At 39.6% G+C, this 18,247-nt stretch overlaps 1 protein-coding gene across 6 annotated transcripts in view; it reads left to right on the forward strand.

Annotated features, from left to right (window-relative positions):
- SH3YL1 (SH3 and SYLF domain containing 1) overlaps nt 1-18,247 on the forward strand; it is a 158,325-nt gene that overhangs the window by 70,922 nt on the left and 69,156 nt on the right. For all 6 annotated transcript variants that reach the window (XM_048845370.2, XM_048845369.2, XM_075126445.1 and 3 more), the window contains exons 6-9: nt 4,931-5,059; nt 7,649-7,811; nt 8,674-8,746; nt 10,564-10,620. In XM_048845370.2, coding sequence (XP_048701327.1) covers nt 4,931-5,059; nt 7,649-7,811; nt 8,674-8,746; nt 10,564-10,620 — 422 coding nt within the window. The remainder of the gene's footprint in view (nt 1-4,930; nt 5,060-7,648; nt 7,812-8,673; nt 8,747-10,563; nt 10,621-18,247) is intronic.

Raw genomic sequence — 18,247 nt, forward strand, 5'->3', positions numbered from 1 at the left:
ACCTAAGTTATTGTTTTTATTGGAACAAGGAGGTTAGCCTGGCCTCTGATTGATACATGGCTAGATTTACCTCGCTGCACCTTCTCTGTGAGTGACTGCAGTGTGACCAGAGGAATGAGTCCCCTAGACGGGGGAGGAGGCAAATGAGTACAAAACAAATCTGGCCTATTTCTTGTTTTGATCCACTCCATCTATCTTTTACATCTTTGGCTGGGAGCAGACGGTGCAGAAGGACTGCATGCCATCCACATCTCATGGCTGCTCGGCAGAAGATGGTACAGTACGACTGCTAGCCATCCTCATCTCTTGCCTGCCCGGCAGAAGATGGTACAGTACGACTGCTAGCAATCCGTATCACCTGCCTGCTCACCATAAGATGGTTCAATAGGACTGACTGCAGGACTAAAGAGAATGACCTGGTCAAGTCACTCCAAATTTAGTTCCTGCGCCCATGTCTGCCCAGGCGCTCCCAGCCAACGTGGCCAGGAGCACCTCGGACACGACGAGGACGGCTATCAGTCGTATTGCACCGTCTGCTGCCAGAAGGCAATGGGTTGCTGCTACTGTGTAGCAATGCCATACCGTGTCTGCCAGCACCCAGGAGACATACGGTGATGGTTACCTGAGCGGGCTCCATGCTTGCCGTGGTATGGCGTCTGCACAGGTAACTCAGGAAAAAAGGCGTGAAATGATTGTCTGCCCTTGCTTTCACGGAGGGAGGGAGGGAAGGGGGGCCTGACGATATGTACCCAGAACCACCCGCGACAATGTTTTAGCCCCATCAGGCATTGGGATCTCAACCCAGAATTCCAATGGGCAGCGGAGACTGCGGGAACTGTGGGATAGCTACCCACAGTGCAACGCTCCGGAAGTCGACTCCTGCCTCGGTACTGTGGAAGCACTCCGCCGAGTTAATGCCCTTAGAGCATTTTCTGTGGGGACACACACACACTCAAATATATAAAACCGATTTCTAAAAAACCGACTTCTATAAATTTGACCTTATTCCGTAGTGTAGACATACCCTTAGTCTCTAAGGTGCCACAAGTACTCCTCATTCTTTTTGCTGATACAGACTAACACAGCTACCACTCTGAAATCTAAAATGAAGATAGGTTTCAGAGTAACAGCCGTGTTAGTCTGTATTCGCAAAAAGAAAAGGAGTACTTGTGGCACCTTAGAGACTAACCAATTTATTTGAGCATGAGCTTTCGTGAGCTACAGCTCACTTCATCGGATGCATACCGTGGAAACTGCAGCAGACTTTATATACACACAGAGAACATGAAACAATACCTTCTCCCACCCCACTGTCCTGCTGGTAATAGCTTATCTAAAGTGATCATCAAGTTGGGCCATTTCCAGCACAAATCCAGGTTTTCTCATCCTCCACCCCCCACACACAAACTCACTCTCCTGCTGGTAATAGCCCATCCAAAGTGACAACTCTCTACACAATGTGCATGATAATCAAGTTGGGCCATTTCCTGCACAAATCCAGGTTCTCTCACCCCCCTCCAAAAAACACACACACAAACTCACTATCCTGCTGGTAATAGCTCATCCAAAGTGACCACTCTCCCTACAATGTGCATGATAATCAAGTTGGGCCATTTCCTGCACAAATCCAGGTTCTCTCACCCCCCTCCAAAAAACACACACACAAACTCACTCTCCTGCTGGCAATAGCTCATCCAAACTGACCACTCTCCAAGTTTAAATCCAAGTTTAACCAGAACGTCTTGGGGGGGGGGGTAGGAAAAAACAAGGGGAAATAGGCTACCTTGCATAATGACTTAGCCACTCCCAGTCTCTATTTAAGCCTAAATTAATAATATCCAATTTGCAAATGAATTCCAATTCAGCAGTTTTTCGCTGGAGTCTGGATTTGAAGTTTTTTTGTTTTAAGATAGCGACCTTCATGTCTGTGAGTGCGTGACCAGAGAGATTGAAGTGTTCTCAGACTGGTTTATGAATGTTATAATTCTTGACATCTGATTTGTGTCCATTTATTCTTTTACGTAGAGACTGTCCAGTTTGACCAATGTAAATGGCAGAGGGGCATTCCTGGCACATGATGGCATATATCACATTGGTGGATGTGCAGGTGAACGAGCCTCTGATAGTGTGGCTGATGTTATTAGGCCCTGTGATGGTGTCCCCTGAATAGAATAAAGGGGGGAGGGGGGGGAGAGAGCCTGGATTTGTCCTGGACATGGCCCACCTTGATTACCATGCACATTGTAGGGAGAGTGGTCACTTTGGATGAGCTATTACCAGCAGGAGAGTGAGTTTGTGTGTGTATGGGGGTGGGGGGGTGAGAAAACCTGGATTTGTGCTGGAAATGGCCCACCTTGATTATCATGCACATTGTAGGGAGAGTGGTCACTTTGGATGAGCTATTACCAGCAGGATAGTGAGTTTGTGTGTGTGTTTTTTGGAGGGGGGTAAGGGGGTGAGAGAACCTGGATTTGTGCAGGAAGTGGCCCAACTTGATTATCATGCACATTGTGTAGAGAGTTGTCACTTTGGATGGGCTATTATCAGCAGGAGAGTGAGTTTGTGTGTGTGGGGGGGGGGGGGGGTGGAGGGTGAGAAAACCTGGATTTGTGCTGGAAATGGCCCAACTTGATGATCACTTTAGATAAGCTATTACCAGCAGGACAGTGGGGTGGGAGGAGGTATTGTTTCATGTTCTCTGTGTGTATATAAAGTCTGCTGCAGTTTCCACGGTATGCATCCGATGAAGTGAGCTGTAGCTCACGAAAGCTCATGCTCAGATAAATTGGTTAGTCTCTAAGGTGCCACAAGTAAAATGAAGATAAGCACTTGGAAGACATGCATGCTGTTAAGACAGTGTACAGCAAGGAGTGTAAACCAATATGGCTTCACTGCAAATTTTGAGTCTCTTCAAACAGAAATCCTTCAAAATCTGGAAATCTGACCCTAGTAAAGCTAATATACAGGAGCATAAATTATAGCAGGCAGTAAATACAAGGGGAAATTGAAAGGGCCAAAGTGGATTTCAAAGAGCAAATAGCTAAAGTTGTACAAACAAATGAGACTGCAACCCTGTATTGTGCTGACCAATGTTATTTTGTCTCCTTGTACTCCTCTGTCCATCTGTCTGCATCCACCTGTTGTCTCTTGTCTTATGCATAGATTGTAAACCTCTGGGGGCACGGATCTTTTTGTTTTGCTTATACAGAGCCTGGTACAGTGGGGTCCTGGTCCATGACTGGGGCTGCTAAGTGCTACAATACAAATAATAAATAATGTTGATAAATAAAATGTAATAAATATTGAAGGAGAAAATCTAAACTACTCATACACGTTAACCGAGTTCTGAATTAACTGTATCAGTCCAGGAAAGGAACATGGGCATCATTGTTGACAGCTCAGTGAGGACCTTTGCCTAATGTGCAGCTAATGTGGTCTAAAAAGCAAACAAGATGCTAGGTTGTATGAGGAATGGGATGATGAATAATACAGAGAATATTCTAATGCCAAGTCATCTGGAATACTGTTTACCCTACTGGTCACCCCATCTCAAAAAGGATACTACAGAACTAGAGGGGTTCAGAAAAGAGCAACAAGAATGATCAAGGGCATAAAAAGAGCTCTGATAGGAAGAGAGACTTAAAAGGCTGGTTTGCTTACCTTAGAAAGGAGGTGAATAAGAGGGAACATAGTAGAAGTATATAAAATAATGAATGGTAGAGAGAAGAGATCAGGAATTTTTGTTTAACTTGTCTGATAACACAAAAACAAAGGGATATTCAATAAAATTAAAAGATAAATTCAAAACTGGTAAGTTGTTTTTCATACATTAACATGTAATTAAACTCTGGAAATCACGGCTTTACAAAGTTGTTCAAGTCAGAATTTAATCCAATTCAAGAAGAACTGAATATTTTTAATGGATATCAAGAATACCCAGAGTTGCCTTACTAATGATAGCAAATTTTGAGGAAGAGATGTTAAACCTCATGCCTCAGGGCTTAACTGATTTTTAAATATTAAAGACTCAGCTGAGACTTAATGTGGGGGGCAGATTATTCCAGAATTTCCTGTTGCAGGGTTCTTAAACCTTCTGCTGAAGCATCTGGTACTGGCCACTGCTGGAGACAGTATACTGGATTAGATGGACCTTGGACCAGAGACAATAGGGCAATTCCTATGTTTCTACATACTCCCTTGCAAAACAAAATTCCTGCTTACTGCTCTGCTCCCTAGCATAGCAAAAAATGTTGTATGCCAACAGTCTAAAGATTAGCGTTCTAGAAAACTGCATTTCAAACAATGTATAATATGGAAAATAGCTATTTTATCTTTAAAATAGAAGTAGTATAATGCATTGAGTTGTCTGACAATATTTTAAAAATACATCAATTTAAATTTATATTGCACTGGTTTACATTTTTTTAAAATCTTCAGTGGAAATAATAGGATTGATCAGAGGGAAAAGGAACAGATAGACATGAATCAAAGGCTACTTACAACCTATAGGTAAAAAATACTTACATTACAGGTGAACATGTGGCTGCAGCTTAAATCTGAAAATCTATATTTTTAAAAGGAAAATGGCCATCTTTCTGTACAATTTTATCACATTTCCAGAATGGCTCTTTATTTCATTGTCTGAGAGACTGGATAATTTAATTACTGTTTTATTTCCCTACGCATGGTACTTCTCATCCATAGTGCACTTTCACTTTTACTTTTTACTCCCCCTCAAAATCCAGATGTGGAAAATAAGCAAGGAATGCATTTGTTCAGTTGTAGCAAAGTAATTGGACAATCAGAAATGCAGATTGTCAGAAATAATTTGATCATTGTGCCAGAATTGTAAAATTTAGAATGAGCAATTGCTATTCTTGTTACAATAGCATGTTGATAAGAGCCATGCAAACTTTTTTCTTTTTTGTAGAAATTTAGAAGGTGATGTTGCCGTACGAAGCTCAGCTGCTGTCTATACATACTGCAAATCACGAGGGTTGTTTGCAGGGGTATCTTTAGAAGGAACATGTTTAATTGAAAGGAAAGAAACTAATCGCAAGTAAGTCGGATTCAAAATCATAGACTCATAGAGTTAGAAGGGACCGCAAGGGTCATCTAGTCTAACTGCCTGCCAAGATGGGGGATTTGTGGTGTCTAAATTGTCCAAGACAGATGACTATCCAGCCTCTTTGTGAAAACCTCCAGTGAAGAAGCTTCCACAACCTCCCGAGGCAATCTGTTCCATTGTCCTACTGTTCTTACAGTTAGGAAGTTTTTCCTGAGATTTAATCTATATTGTTCATGTGTGTTTCTTCCATATTTTGTACTGCATCATCAAATGGGTTACACTGGAATTTTAGTGGGATGGACTTTTAGGAAAATATTCAAAATAAATCTTATAGTTAACTTTGTAGAATTGAGATGCTCTGATATACTACTTTTGGTTGTGTTGAGTTCACAGCCAGTTCCCTAATTTATAAACAAATCAGGGTAAGGTAATTCATTGTTCAGATACTTTAAATGTCTACTGTACTTTCAGGGTTAATAGGTGAATATTTGATATATATTGGTATAGTGCAGTGGTGGGCAACTTAGTGCCCGCGGGCCGCATTCAGCCCACCAGGGTAATCTGATTGCGCTGGCCCGCTGCTTCCCACAGCTCCCATTGGCTGGGAATGGCAAACTGCAGCCACTGGGAGCTGCGGGGGGCCATGCCTGTGAACGGTCAATGTCGGCAAAATGTCTTGCAGCCTGCAATCAGATTACCCTGTTGGGCCGCAGGTTGCCTACTACTGGTACAGTGGAACAAATTCTATCCCTGGAATGATTTCAGTAGAAATTGCAGGTGATTATCGAAAGCAAAATTGGGCCCATGGTATCTCCAGAAGCATTAATGGTGGAATTTGAGTATTGAAATTATATTGCCTCCATATGAACATTTATTCCACTGCACCATGCCAAGAGTTTATTTCTGATGTGAGTTATCTGTCTTTTTTTCATTAAAACAAGAAGTTTTTGAACTTCTGATGTATTAGATTTGGCAGGGAATGGCAGATATCTGGTTCAATGTCTTTTTAAAAATAAATTAGGGATTGTGATTTAGAGCCTCACTAAAGATGCTCAAGAGCTGCTTCTTTCTGTTTTGTTTTGTTTTACCCATTGCTATCAAAACTGTCAGAATTGATGGGAGATTTAGGTCCAGTTTTCTAAATCTTAAAATTATTTTCCATTCTGGTGCCATTGTTGTAAACATACACATACTAGATTTCTTTAACTTTATTGTCAGCTGCTTTCTAAGATGATAGCAATACTGTAAAATCAAAATTATACATAGATAATATGATAAAACTAAAATCTTTCCAAAATACTTTATTTTTTATCCCTCCTCCCAAGAAAATTATACATTTGCTTTAACACATGGTTCCAAAGATACACTAAAATGCAAAGAAATGAGGTTTTCCATGCTGTTTTCTGACAGGTTTGAAATCTTGTTTGAGTCAGACCACTTGGATGAAAAATACATTAAAATCAAACCAGTCTGAGTTGGAGACAATTAAAATTTTAAATTGAATATGTCTCCTTTTTCTAAAAATCTCCAATCCTAGTATTGCTGTTTATAAGAGTAAAGGTTTTTAAAAATCCGAAATGTACTGTACCAATTTTAAGCTGTACAGTAGCAAAGGCATTAATTCATATTTCTTAAAAGCACGGTTTTGACAGGCCCTTATGTGAGTACATGTAGAAGATATGCGGGGACGCATGCGAGCAGGTTCTCCCCTTGTACAGCCGAGGCAAGGTCAGAAAGCAAGATGCACACGCAGCAGGGAGAAGAACAGGTTAGGGATATGTCTCCCATTGGAACAGGCAGACCATGCTAGTGGGTGGGTCCTAAAGGTTTGTGTACGCTGTGAACTAGGCCACTCAAGGAGTCTAAGTCTGTGAATTAGGCCACTCAGTGAGTAGTTAATTGTACATGCTTAGAAACAAATAACACATCCACTGAAATGTTTATGGCATATTTGTGAAAACAGATACTGTTGAACATTACCAAGAGTCCAGTTTTCCTTCTTGCTCTAATATGAAAGGACTCTTTAAATAAATAAATAAAATCTGTAATCACAATATAGCAAGAGTTTTAGCAAGTTGGTACCACTTGTTTTCTATGGTTACCCAGAGTTATTGTGGTCGATATTAAAAAGGCCACATTAAAAGCCCTTTAAGCTATAACTGTTTTCTGTGAAATCACTGTTCTTTCCTTGTTTAATGCTGACTTTCAGTGCAGCAGATGATCCTGCAGCTGGCATCTGCTAGTGCGCGCACACAAAAAAATCCTGATGTTTCATTTTTTGCACACCACCATGCTTTTCTGTAGAAAATGAGCTGGAACAAAATATTGGTGAAAATTAAGCTGAAGTAATAATAAAGGGAAACAAGTCTGTTCCCTGTACTTTATTGTTCTCAATTTATATTGAGCATTGAACAACTTCTGCCATTCCTTCATGGGTAATCAATTTAAGAAATCAAGTAAGTGTTATTTATACAACATGTCGAAATGGCATGGTACATAGGGAGTCTTTTAAACTGTAGGCTAAACTAGAAGTATAGATGAGATGATGATTAAAGCAACTGATATAATTTTTTGTGCTAGATTTTATGGTCAAGATATTCGAGCTAGTGCCATTTTATTTGGTGATGTACCTCGTCTTACTCAATCAGAAGATCTGCATGAAATTCTGGATTGCTTTACTGAACAATATGAAAATGAGGAGCAGAAAAACAATGCAAGGAAAGCAGCAAGGGAACAAAGGAAGGTTTGCACACATCTTTTTCCATATTGGCTCTCTGTTGCTAAATCCTTTCATCTACAATTAGACCTAATCCTAATATTGCTGTGTTGATGGCACTCGCATTGAAGTCATTGGATATGTTAAGTGCTGACTGATGGAAGGGTAGGGTGTCTTCTTTGAGTATACTGTATTCACTCAAGCGCACTGTTCAGTATTGCCAGGGGAACCTCCTCCACAGAAGAACCCTACTATTACATTAAGTTTTGCATACTCCAGTCTAACAAAATAATTCTTCATTACACTGTTTCCGAGAAGACAACCAACTTAAAGAGACATATCTGTATTTGACACACTACAATCAGAAATATTCAAAATGTTCTTTTCAGCTGCAGCTTGATCTTCAAGAAAAATGTTAATTCTTAAGAATATATGGAACAAACCAGGGTTTTTCAGTTGAGTGTTCTGCTCCTTCTGTTTTCCATCCAAAATTATAACTCTTGGATTGGGCCATCATATTTAATCTCTGAGAAGATGCTGAGAATTATGGGAAAAGACATTATCAATGTCTAGGCAATATTATCTCTGTAGATGTAACAGCTGATGCTATTGAGAGAGACTATAATATATATAATTTATTTTCCACCTTTTTGTTAAAACATCAAGCAGTAACATTTATCATTTACACATATAACTTCGTAGTGAATTATTGTGTGGCTATATCAAAATCCATCTTTAGTTTTATAGTTTGAAATGTAATGTCATCAAGAGGAAATATGTGATGGGTGCTTCTTAATTTCTTCTGGACTATCTCCAGGCCTTCAGTTACATTAACCTATACTTGCTAGTGAGGAGTGATTTTTGCTATTTTTAAAATTATTTATTTTAGGCTAATGATCCACCTGTTAAACCATCATCGAGGCCACAATCACGTAAACCACCTGTGTATGCTGCAACAGCAGGTATGAGTGTTTTGATGATTACATTAAATTGTTGCTATATGTGAAAGAAGAGTATTAGAAATACTCTGAGTATTGATGTTTTTATGCTATTCAACCCCCTTTTCTTGTGTGAGATGGTAACTTCTCTATAACAGCTTGATTTGTCAAAAAGTGGAAGTATTTTGGGATAGATTCATGAAAGATAATGGGTGAAATTTTTATGGTTTTTAACTTCTAATGTACTTTTATCGAATTTCTAAATGCAACATAACGTTTACTAAACAGACACTACAAAATGGCTGATTGTATTATTACTACATATTGTAGATGACAGCTGAATATAGAAATTAGTGCCAGTTTTACAGTCATGTATGTAATAGCTCAGAAGGGATATTAAAGTTAATTGGGTACATAATGGTCCACTTTGTATTGTTATACCAATAAAATAAAAACCAGCAGGATCTTATTAAAGGGAAAAAGGCAAAATACCACATTTATTGTGAATACAGAAAGAATCATGGTAAGCAGTTAGTTATAGCTATAACATTCCATTCAATTTCATATTTATTCACACATTCATTCATGCACACGTACACACACACACACAGGTTCTGCAAGGTTGTTATCATAGTTACCAGCCTTAGAGTTGCTCATGCCAAGCCACTGGCCAGGTGGCCTGGACATGAGGAGGGAGCAGGGCCTTGTCAGATGCTCATCTGATGCCCCTGGAAGTTGGTTTGCAGAATCAGAGTTCCCCAAAGTTCTCACTTTTTAGAGTCTATTTTTATAGGAATTTCTTCCTATGCCAGTCTATGGGAATTGCTTCATCATGCTGTTGCTGAATCAATCAGCAGATACCACATTCCTGACAGCTCTGTGCTGCTAGATGTTATCTTGTTCTTTGGTTCTCCCATTCTTGAGGCTGTTGGGTGGATTCCAGTCTGCCCTCTGGGGGGGGGGGGGGGTCCTCTGGTTATTTCCACTCGACTCCTTCTTCAGCTGATGGACACTGGATTCTTAGGCTGGCACCTCCCTGATCATTCAGTTATTATCCACACCAAGCATCCATCCACATACATCCTCTATCTCTATTTTAATCACAATTGTTAATACAACAAAAGGGCGGGGAGTCTCTGGGTGCTATTTCTGTTGTTACAGAGTATTGCTTTGAGTTTCTCTCTCTCTGTGAATTGCTTTGAGAACAGACTCTGTCTTAGAATGTACTAACGCAATTAGCAGCTTGCAAGTTTCACACATAGAGGGAGAGAAACAGTACCAAAAACCAAGAGACCTCTTAATTAGTAATACCCTGGAATTTAAACTATGGGGAATCAAACTCATTTGTGATTTTAATACAGAACTTCTTTAATATGATCCAACAGTATGATGGATTTTTTTTTCCTATTTAAGGGGAATGTTTTCTTGTAAAAACTACTGACTTTTAGGAGGAAGTTAATCTCTTCTGGTCTAGGCCCAATGGGCTGCCTCTTTTCATCATCCTCTTCAAATAGATAGATGAATCTTTCACTAGGATACTATCTTAATTCCTTACTCTATTTTAGTCTTCCTTCTGCCACACAGCAAGTAGGGTATGTGATGCTCCTGCTGATATTTTTTTCCCCTGAAGCACCTTTCCTATTCTATTGGGAAATAGATTAATCAAGAGTTTCATTCCTCAGTCCTAGTGCAGTAAATAGCTATTTCTTCTCTCCACCACCACTTCTTGGCTAACTACAATAATTTTGTGGATACTGAACATATATTACAAGAGCAGAAAATAAAGTAAATTGACCTATATTGATATGTTATATAAATTAATTATTTACATTTTTCTGCAGCTGTAAAAAATCCACACAAACTTTATCCTGAACTTCCCAATTACCATCCCACGGAGGGTAAGTACTACACTTTGAATTTATTTTATAAAGGCCACATGCAATGGGTGTGAGACCGTATGGGAATATTTTGGAAAATGTTATACTTTTTAAAAAAAATTCTGTGCTGCATCCCTTTGTTATATTTATTATCCAGACAAATCAATATTTCCTTCTGGTTTTTTTATGTTTCAGAGTAGCAGCTGTGTTAGTCTGTATTCGCAAAAAGAAAAGGAGTACTAGTGGCACCTTAGAGACTAACCAATTTATTTGAGCATAAGCTTTCATGAGCTATAGCTCACTTCATCGGATGCATTCGATAAAGTGAGTTGTAGCTCATAAAAGCTTATGCTCAAATAAATTGGTTAGTCTCTAAGGTGCCACTAGTACTTGTTAGGGGGCTTATTCCTTCACCCGCTTCCTTCCCTGGTCCTTCTCGCATGAACAGAGAGCAACAATACCCAAAGTCCAAAGGTGCAAACAATTTGATGTTTATTGGGGTGAACTTCCAGCAAGCATGATTACAGTTTCCTTCCTTAGTGTCCTCCTTCCCAGCTCTGACACCACAGAGCCTTACACCTGTGTCCTTGTTCCCATTCCTGCCCTTAGCCAAACATGATTCCAATTTCCTTACCCACATTCCCTGTTCCCATCTCCCCCTTTAGCAAAACATGATTCCAATTTCCTTACCCACATTCCCTGTTCCCATTCCTCCCCCCCCCCACCCACACACACTCACTCACTTCCTGATTGACTGCAGACTATATCGTAAAACTTGAGTTCTGCTTTGCTATACCTTAACCAATCATCTTCCTGAAATTTAACTAACCAATCCTAACATATTGTAACATGATTATGTAACCAATTATATCCCACCACCTTAATTAGTTTACACCCAGCAAAATTAATTATACAGCAGACAGGAACAATCACAGAACCAGACAGAGATTATACAGACAAACAATAGCAAAGTGGGAACAATAATGACAAGACAATACAGAAGTGAGGATTTCACATCCCAGCTATTGATAAGTGAGTTCTTGCCAGACAGGATGCTATCAAACTAAGTTTCCTTTTACATTTTCTAGGCACTTCTCTTTCTCTGGAGGCGATAGGCATTATCAGGACAGGACTGTATTCCTAACAGCCCAATAGCACCTGATTTCAATGTGACTAGTTTGGAATGTGAGGATGTGACTGTTCGCTTCCTAGCTTATGGCTGCCTCTGCTGCTTAGCCAAAGGCCTTAGCCTAAGCACAGGTCCTCACTGTCACAGTAAGAGAAGGCCCTTACACCGGCAGACAGTTATTTTGATTCTTTCTTTTGTACCTCTATAACTAGCCAAGTGATAAGAATACACCTAAATTCTTAGAGTATAGGCCTTTACAGACAGGCCTGAATATCTATAGCCTAACAGTACTCCTTTTCTTTTTACCTTTATCTTGTTCCCTGGCTTTATGCTCAGACAGCAGGTGAATCTCACCTTCCTTTCTGTCTCCTTGTGGCCTAACTTCTTACATTTCAAAAATCCTTTTCCCCCATTCAATATACATGTTCAGTCCTATAAATAGACTATATTTAATGATACCACCTTAATGAGGCAAAGGAGATCACTATGACATAATAACCTTTGACCAAGTCTACCCTCTCGTCTCTGTGCACAAAGTAGTGTAAATCCTGTTTTAAATAAACAAATACCCACAATGGTCAAATCTGATTAGCATCATAAGGTTAGTTTGCCATTGCATTTACATCCTTTCACAGGATTATGCAATGGTTTGAGATTATAAATCTGCTTTTTGGTGTAACACAGAGATCACTTGTGCTGTGGTCTGGACTGTCAAGTCTTTTGAGGTCATAACAAGGGCCTGGCTCATTTTCATGCCTAACTCATATATGATTCTGTGGCACCCAGCACCACTTGTAGTTTATGGAGTTTGTACTGTGAGAGCTTGCCATCACAGATCATTAGAAGTAATTTTGAAGCCCAAATAATTTAACCTTTCTTCTGCACCTGTTTCCCCAAGTATGTCTCACCCTTCCAATGGAAAAAGCAAGTTTGCATTGATCTCCTGAAACCACTTATAAGGTCCACAAACTATTTTGCAAGGCAGTGAAATATAATATTATCCAAATAAATTGGATAGGCTTTTTGATCTATGAAATACATTAGCTGCTTGTCAACCATGAAGTTTTATACAGACAGTAAGTCTTGGACAGTGCGAAGATCAGACCCAAAACTTTGGTACTGCATAAACATACACATTGTCTCACATACACACAATGCTTAAAAAAAATTAAAATATTTCACCAGAATGTTTCAATGTGTTTTCAATTTAAAAATTTACAAGTAAAAATAACTACAATGATCCAGTTATATTAAAAACCGTTACAAAAACAAATTAGTTGTGGTGTTCAAAACATCCACGAAGTATGATTTAATTTAACCCCAAGGTCTTGACCAGTGTCCCAATTACGTTATCTCATGTGCACAAATCATTAATAAATTAACACGATGCATTTTTAAACACACAAAAAGAGAAAAAAAGTTAAAACTTATAATACTTAAAAATATTTAATCTTCATTTTAACCACCTTCCTTATTGCTTCACCTCTGCCCTCTCTGTTTGTAGTTTTCTTAAAAGGAAAAGCTATTTCTTGTAATTTCTGATAGTAATACATATACTTGTTGGGGAAAAGTGTTCAATTTAGGAGATAGGTGTCAGGTTTCATTGGCAACGTCCAGTCCTACTTCTGAAAACCAAACGAGAGAAATGCACACAGGGGAAAAGACAGAGGTGGAAAAAAGATAGGAAAATTCTACTTTTTTCTGTAATATTTGGTTTCTGGAAACCCACAGAAACATCACACATTCTCTAACCTTTTTAGAAACATTGGAACCTGACAAACATTTGTCACAGTCAGGCTGCTAAAATAGAACTTTCAGTTCTGCCTCTTCTGAAGGGGAGAGGGAGTTGGGGGTAGGTGATATTTTGTCTTAGGGTATGTCTACACTGGCAAGGTTTTGCCCCACAAGTTATACCACTTCTGTTAAAACGCTGGAATTAAACCACTGTTGTGTGTCCACACTGCGCTCCTTGTGACACTGGAGCGCATCCACATTAGCAGCTCTTGCAATGGCAAAGAGAGCAGTGCATTGTGGTAGCTATCCCACTGTGCAACTGGCCACAGGGTGCTTTGGGAAGGGTTTGCAATGCCTCTTGGGGAAGGCATAGTGTCACATGATGCAGGTTTCTCAATCCCATTGTTCCATGGGCATCCTACCACATTGCCAGCTGCTTTTCAACTGAAGTGTGTGGGGAGGGGAGTGTGTGTGTGTGTGTGTGTATGGGGGAGAGAGAGTTGTGTTTTGGGGGACAGAGTGTGTCAGCATGCTGTCTTGTAAGTTCAGACATCAGCAGAAAGCAACCATTCCTAAGGCAGGGAGAGGGGGAAAACCCGACATCAGCCCCTGCCTCCTTCCCTAGGCTCTTTGCACAGCAATCTCTCTCTCTCTCTCACACACACACACACACACACACACACACACACACAGCCTCTGTGTTCAACAGCATGAGCATTCTGCATTAATGGTTTGCTTTGTGTTCCATCACAGGTTAGCACAGCATGCTTTGAAAGGGGAGGGGTGCATGTCTCCAGGGCAGGCTGAGTTCAAAACAATGAGCAGAGCGGTCACTTGAGGCATTATGGGACAGCTCTGGAAGCCAATTACAGAGCAGAAAGCAATCAAGTATTTACATTGGCAATAGAGTGCCAGAGCTTCTGCACAAATAGTCTTACGACTCTCGTCGAGGTGGTTTTTTTGCAACTCTGCAAATGAGGAGTTTCTGCGCACAAAGAGGCTTGGCAGTGTGCACACGTCTGCAGTTTGAGTGCAAAAAGCTGCTTTACTGCACAGAAACTTGCCAGCGTAGACAAGCCCTACTCAGCAGACCAATTTTCCTTGCATAGTAGTCCTGTCATCCAGGATATCTGCAGCCTTATAGGTATTACGCAGCTCTTAAAACTATAGATATTTTCTGTCATTAAGCTCTAAAATGCTGATATCTTATTCTTGTAGTAAAGAGATAAGTGGCACATAAGAAAATTGCTGCTAAGACTAATGCCCTGATCCTGCAACCTGGTCTTTTAGCACTGACCCCTGTATTTGTGTAGTGCCAAGACTGATTTAAACAGGACCCCACCTAGGAGCAGAGGCCTGTGCTACCAAGTTACCATTGCAGGGTTAAGGCCTGTTGTTATATTATTCAGGTCCTTAAGTAATATTATATGGTTTCAACATTTAACATAAATCTCTTCTGTTGCCAGTGAAGAAAACTACAATAATTTGTAGACAACACATAGAAGTAGAAATAAAATGAATCCTCTAGAAGCCATGTTTTAGATTTTATATCATAAACATTATTGCTGGAATACTGGATCTTAGCATATAGCAACAGTATGTCCATTGTCATCAGTAGGAAGGGATTAATTGCAAAAAAAAAATAACAGTAACAGAAGAGTTGAAACATTTTATACTTCTATGATGTTACATGAAAGAAGAATTTGATTTGTGTTTGAGACATTTTTAATTATCTACTATGGAGACCTTCTGAGTTATCTTGATGAGTAAAGTTTTATATAACCTGTTTCAAGTCCAAGACAGAATATTAAATTAAAAACATGTCTCTAAACTGATACTGTGATACTTGATTCATATGCAAGCAGAGCAGACTGAGCTTTTATACAGCTCAATTCTGTCAAGACTAATTCTTAGATTAATGCACTAAAGTGTAAATGGTGTTTCCAAAGGAAGATTTTAAACGTTATCAGAAATGGGAAATATTACATATTTTAGTGCCTGTTTCTTTAAAGTGTTGTAAATCACTAGGAATTATTACAACTCTGAACATAAAACATCACAGTAGTACCATTATTAACTAAATAGGCTGGGATTATCAAAGAAATCTCATGGATTTGGCCATACAGCTCCCTTAGGGTCTTTTGAAATTCCCTGTCCTAGCAAATACCATTGTGGTTGGCAGAAACCAGTTCTCCATCTACTGGAAGAAGTCACTGATTTTAATCTGACTTTTCAAAAAGAAGCTTTGAGTCTCTATTTTTTAGTTTTTAAAAAATATGTTCTTTTTGAAAAATGTTACATATTACCTTTTTTGTTTGTTTGTCTTGCTTCCTGTTTGCCATCTTGCAAAAGAACCTATACCCCCTCTGTCACAAAGTAGCATGTCTTACTCTATCAGGTAGCTAAGAAACAAAAATGATGGTCAATTATAGCTCATATGATGAGACCATTAACTTCCTCCTTAGTCTTTTTGCATTTTGGAAGCATTCGCCATGGTATGGGAAGTTTGGTGTTTCTGATTCACATCCTCAAATGTTAACACCCTATTCCACCCTATGAGGGTAGAATACTTTGGAGATAATTGAGATAAGACCAGAAAAGAGATCTTGTAATTGTACATAGGCCAACTGACCAAACATCCACATGTGCCTCCTTGCCCTACTAGAAGCAGAGATTTGTAGAGAGGGGATTTTTCAATTTCTTTGTGTTCCAGCTTGACACCCCAGGTGTCTTCCTGAGCTTATGAGAAACCTACCAGTGCTTCCAATCGTCCTTCACGCACTAGCTTTTTTATTGCAACTGCACAAACGACATCTGAAGGGTTTCTTCAGCAACCTTAGGGCTTCTCTTTACTGCTAAAAAATCTGTTTTTAATGCATATGAGCGATCCTGAGCTAAAAACACAGTGAAGAGAAGGCCACTTTAATTTTACCACCGGCACTGAACCTCAGGCGGTGTGTATAGGGCTGACATTGGCGAAAAGCCGAGAGATAGGACAGGAGAAAGATAGTGGGGATAGAAAGAAACACATGAAGGAAAGGATAATAGAGCAGGATCTCACATGTATCAGGCTGGGGTTCTCATGCTGGTGATGGTCAGGTGTCCCCACTAGTGCACTGAGGTCTGAAATTTGGGAGGGAATGGGGTCTGAAGCTGGAGTTGTTTTCAGACTTCTGTGCTCCAACTCAGACTACTTGGGGAGGACTGGTTCTTGCCTTGGCAGACTGAAGTGATTATTTTCCAAGTTAGGAAACCATTAGGGAACAGCTGGGATAGCAGAGAAAAGGGAATAATTTCAGAGCCTTCCTCCCCCAAGCTGTGCTAGTCCAGGGAGCTCAAAGATCAACTGGAACAAGGTCGAGGCATAGTGGCCTCATTTTGGATTGGATTTTTAAGCTATTCTGTCATACAAAGAATATTTCAGGTAGACTTGTACAGTCTGTGCAAAATAGAAGTGGGGAATCAAGATCTTACTTGAAACAGAAAGCTAGTTACAACTTTAAATACACACTGACTACCATCTCACCAATTGCTTTACAATTTCACAGCACTATGAAGATATTAATGGCTCTTAAGGACATCCTGTGTGGTAGATAAGAATCCTTATTTCCCATTCCACATTTGAAGAAGCTGAGACAGAAATTTTACTGACCTATCTCAGAGATACTGTAGTTTACTGATTTAGTCATGGAGCTGGGGAATTGGTAGGCTTTAGTTGTAATCCTAGTTCTGCCACAGATTTGCTGTGTGATTTTATGAAAGTTTCTTCATAGACTCTCACATATTAGGCCAGAAGGAACCATTAGATTAGTCCCAGTTTAGATCATATAATCTGACTTCTTGTTTAGCACAGAGCATTGAATTTCACTCAGTTATTCATGTATTCAACTGGTGGTTGAACTAAAGCATATCTTCTATAGATGCTGTCACATCATCTGGAGTGGCTAATGAGAATGAGTGTCAGCCTCAGGGCAGACTGCAAAAAGCAGGGCAGAAACCCCAAACTGGTTGTATGTTCTATAATTATGTTTCATCAATGCAGTAAAAAGTGTGAACTCCTAAAGCACTATAACAATCTTACCACAGAGTTTGACAGTCCCCTTGGGCATTCCAATCTATCTTGCCACCTTGGCAAGCTGAATTTATGTAATAGATGGTCACTTTACACAAAAATCTCATAAATATTCAGGTTACTTCCACACCCAAAGGACCAGTCATTTACCCCAGGTCATTTGTACTTAGATCTCAATGCCTGTAGCCAGTCCTGTAATAAACTTAGTAAGGATTTATTAACTAAGAAAAGAAATAGTAGAGTTATTTACAAAGTTAAAACAGGAAACATACATACACAAATGAATTACAGTCATAGGTTTAGAAGGGTATTATCGGCTTCTATAATAAGCAGCTCTATGTGTCCTTTAGGGCTGACCCATGCCATGCAGCATGGGGATCTCTTGCTTTATATTTAGGAACCTTTGCCCCTCAGAGTCCAGACAGCATAAAAGATCCAATTTCTTCTTGTCCTTTTTTTTTCTTCTTGTCTTGTCTTTGTCTGTCATTACCCCAGAATCCAAGGTCCTGGGGTGAGCTGTCCACACATAACCTCTTCATGAGGGATGTGGGGAGCAATTGACAAAGTCTTTGTTTCACAATGGCCAATTTCGATTTAGTAGCCTTTCCTGGTGGGCAGGAAATAACACCTCCTGAGGTAAACTTACATTTCACACTTAGTAATGCTTTTCCCTGGATTGTAGGGAATTTGCAATCTTAACAAACATTTTTATA

This window comes from Caretta caretta, chromosome 3, assembly GCF_965140235.1.
Source record: "Caretta caretta isolate rCarCar2 chromosome 3, rCarCar1.hap1, whole genome shotgun sequence".
NCBI lineage: Eukaryota > Metazoa > Chordata > Testudines > Cheloniidae > Caretta > Caretta caretta.